Source organism: Hemitrygon akajei, chromosome 3 (genome assembly GCF_048418815.1).
Source record: "Hemitrygon akajei chromosome 3, sHemAka1.3, whole genome shotgun sequence".
In the NCBI taxonomy this organism is placed as follows: Eukaryota; Metazoa; Chordata; class Chondrichthyes; order Myliobatiformes; family Dasyatidae; genus Hemitrygon; species Hemitrygon akajei.
The window spans coordinates 68,266,776-68,270,179 of NC_133126.1; the positions used below are offsets into that span (position 1 = coordinate 68,266,776).

A 3,404-nucleotide genomic window follows, 5' to 3' on the forward strand; every position below is an offset into this window, starting at 1 on the left:
AATATTGTGTGTCTGAATGTTTACGTAATATACACAGCATTCAGCAGGTTTAGCGGTCATTTGATATTTTCGGTCAATGTAGTTTTGAAAATTATTTGCCATTTTTCATTGCAATATGGTCATGGGACCAATTGGCAACAACTATGAACATGCTGTTAACTAGGGAGCATTTCTTTTAATACGGTCGATTTAAAATATTTAGAATACGTGATATTTTGGCTGTTGATATATTTTTGGAAGTCAGTGGAGTGTTTAAAAGATATATAAATTCTGAAGTGTTGTGAAATGACAGGCCCATGTGCTCATTGAAACCAGATTAGACGCTCAAAACTAAAATATATACCAAACAACAATAAGATCTAAGCGCCTTCCGCGACTTTATATATAAATATAATTAATGGTCAGAGTATTTAAAGAATTATTAATTGAAATTATTTGTTTTAAAAATAACCACCTCGAATAGTTTAAAGGATATCATATGGAACTGGATGGAAATTGACTGCTGAAGATAAATATTTTCTAATGTATAAAGTATCCATTTATCAAGATATGCAATCCTTATTTTCTCCAATTACAGCAAATTTGAATGTAATGACTGAAGTGGAGCCGAACTTAAATACTGTACCAAACATTCAAGCTAAACTTGAACCAGAATAAAAGCATCATTTAGGCCTAGATCAAATTGGCTTCTATCCTCTGTCGATTTGGTAGATTCTCGTCCCTTGTAGACTGCATTCAGAAATGCATTTAAAATATTACAGTGGATAATTATTGCATTTCGTCATGAAAAAGAAAAGGACAAGATGTCAATGTTTCTGAATGTAACCTATTTTTTTTATTATTTCGGTGCCTTCTGTATAGTAAACATTTTAAGTGACAACACGGGCATATGATCACAATATCACAATCATGAAATTTAGAGACGACATTAACAATCACTCAAGGAATCATGAGGCATTTAAGCAACACAGGTTACACGTCCGCAAAATTTTATCTTTGTAGTACAATAGGTTTACACATTTCACTACATTTACATAAAGAAATGAAAAGGGACCTGTTAGTGACCACATACATCGAATTCTGCACAACACAAACTAAAGGCATTCATCAAATTTGTCCCCTTCTGATTCTCTGCAGGCAGTGTTGTAAACTGGAAATAATAATTATTTTCAAAGTACTTGTTCTTTTAAACAAGGAGTGCATTTCTAGCCCCGTCTTTGGTCTAAAAGTAAACATGAACCATTTTGTAACCAAATGGGAAAAAAATGACCGAAAGGTTAGGCATGTTTTAAGTCAGGTCATGTATGATAAAAAAAAACAAATCAAACTATAATTATTAATTATTTTAGTAAAAAAAGTTACCGCTAATATTGAAATCAGCAGCCAGCAACAAAGCCATGATAACTTATAATACTGCGAACATGGAATTTGTTGGAACAGTTGAAAAAGACCTGCCTAATTTAAACTTAGTTGGAATGCTGTCATTTTAAATACACATCTACATTAATTTAACTAGTGGCTTCCTATCTAAACCGCCTCAAATTGCACATTGCTGAAATTGAATAAACAAACGACCCTACGGATTTGACAAAATGCAGACAAAAATGGGGACTTGAATAAAAATACCTGGGCTTATTTTGAGAATTATTTACAACGCAAATGTGTGTAAAATGTTAACTTACAGTCTTTTCGAAGGGATTTGTTAGTGTATTAGAGGGTTTGAAGAGGGCCCCTGGTTTTGATGCGTGAAGTAATCAGAAAGTCCTCCTGAAAGTCCCGTGGAGAAACTTGGCAAAGAAGGTCTTAGAGATTCACAGGGGAGAGTTGAAGGCGCCTGTGGAGACGTCGAGGACGCTGTCCTGGCCGTCATTGAAGTGCTGCTTTGAGAAGTCATTGAAGGGTGAGGAACGTGGGGGAAAAAGTAACTTGTCTGTCCTGCCAGCAAATTCACCGAGCAGGGGTTTAACGAGTAAGTACCCGAGCACGGAACAGACAGGCCACACGGCACTGAGGCGGCCAAGGCGGCCGCGGCCGTGAGGTGGTGAGTGGCATAAGGGATCTCTCCATTCACAAGTCTATCTACACTTAACCCATTGGATGTTGGAAATGAGTGATTGTTTGCCAGAGAGTTCTGAGTTAACACCGAGCTGTAGGACATCGGGTGGCTGGGGTAAGGTGAGGTGGTTCCATTATAGCTTAACGTACTGCTGGCTCGGGGGTGGTGAAGGGACAAGAATGGAGACACAGGCCAGTATAAGGAACCTGCCCGATCCATAAATGTCAGTCCAGTCGAGGTGAGGCGCGCTCCCCGCTTGAAAGCCAACTTTGCTCTTGATGTGGTGGATCTCCTGCGAAGTTTGCCGGTGGTGCCACCTATAAAGACGTCGTCACTAGACGGATCCAGCATCCAGTAGTTTCCCTTCCCGGGATCATCGTAGTGCCGAGGAACTTTGACGAAACATTTGTTGAGGCTCAAGTTGTGCCTGATCGAGTTCTGCCAGCCTTGCTTGTTCTCCCTGTAGTAGGGGAAATTCTTCATGATGAACTCATAGATGCCATTCAGCGTCAGTCGCTTCTCCGGGCTTTGCCGGATTGCCATCATGATCAAGGCGTTATAACTGAAAGGGGGCTTCTCGTATTTGCCATTTTTCTTCTCTCCTTCCTTCGCACCGTCGCCTTCCTTGCCCTCGGCCTTCTTCTCCTCCGGCTTGTCCTTGTCTTCGGCGCAGGGCGGCTCGGCCGAGGTGCCGTCACTTTTGCTGAGCAGGTTTTCAGACTTGGACTCCACGGCTGGCAGGATGTTTTTGTCCTCGTCTTCGGGGGCAGCTCGGTGACGGGTGTCACTCTGAACCGCTTCGGGCACCAGGCTGTTTATGCTGAACGATGATTTGGGAATCATTTTCACTTCTTTCTTATCTCCCATGTCCAACATCACACACAGGTAAAATTGCAGCAGCACAGTTGGACCGCAATCGCCAGCGCTGGCAACTCATGTAGCAATAAAAAAAAGAGCCACTACTTCATGTTCTTAAAAAACACGTCGAGCGGAGCCAGCTTGCTGCAATTCATCGCGGCCCCTGGGCGCTCCGCTCCAAAGCTTCGCCGCAATCTTTTCACTCGCTGCCCAATCACAGCCCGCGCCGCGCCTGTGCGTCGGCACGGCCCGCAGCCAATCAGCGTGGCGTCCCGCGGAGGGATACGGCGAAAGGGCGGGAGAAGCGAGGAGGAAGAGGAGGGCGCCTCACCTCGCGTCTTGGCCCATGCTCTCCATCTTCACTTCCACTCCCTTCCTACAAATGCATCGCGTTCACCATGCGCCCGGATAATAGCCTTCGGTACGTCAATGTTTTATGTTTCTGCTGGAAGTTTGTTTATACTTTCAGGGAAGGGGAATTAAAATAGAG

The 3,404-nt window shown here is 42.9% G+C and overlaps 1 protein-coding gene across 1 annotated transcript; it reads right to left on the reverse strand.

Annotated features, from left to right (window-relative positions):
* Nucleotides 1-812: 812 nt before the first annotated feature.
* On the reverse strand, nt 813-3,077 carry foxg1a (forkhead box G1a). Its single transcript, XM_073037958.1, has one exon. It carries the CDS (start codon nt 2,930-2,932, stop codon nt 1,703-1,705), a length of 1,230 nt encoding a protein of 409 aa, XP_072894059.1. The 5' UTR covers nt 2,933-3,077; the 3' UTR covers nt 813-1,702.
* Nucleotides 3,078-3,404: the final 327 nt, after the last annotated feature.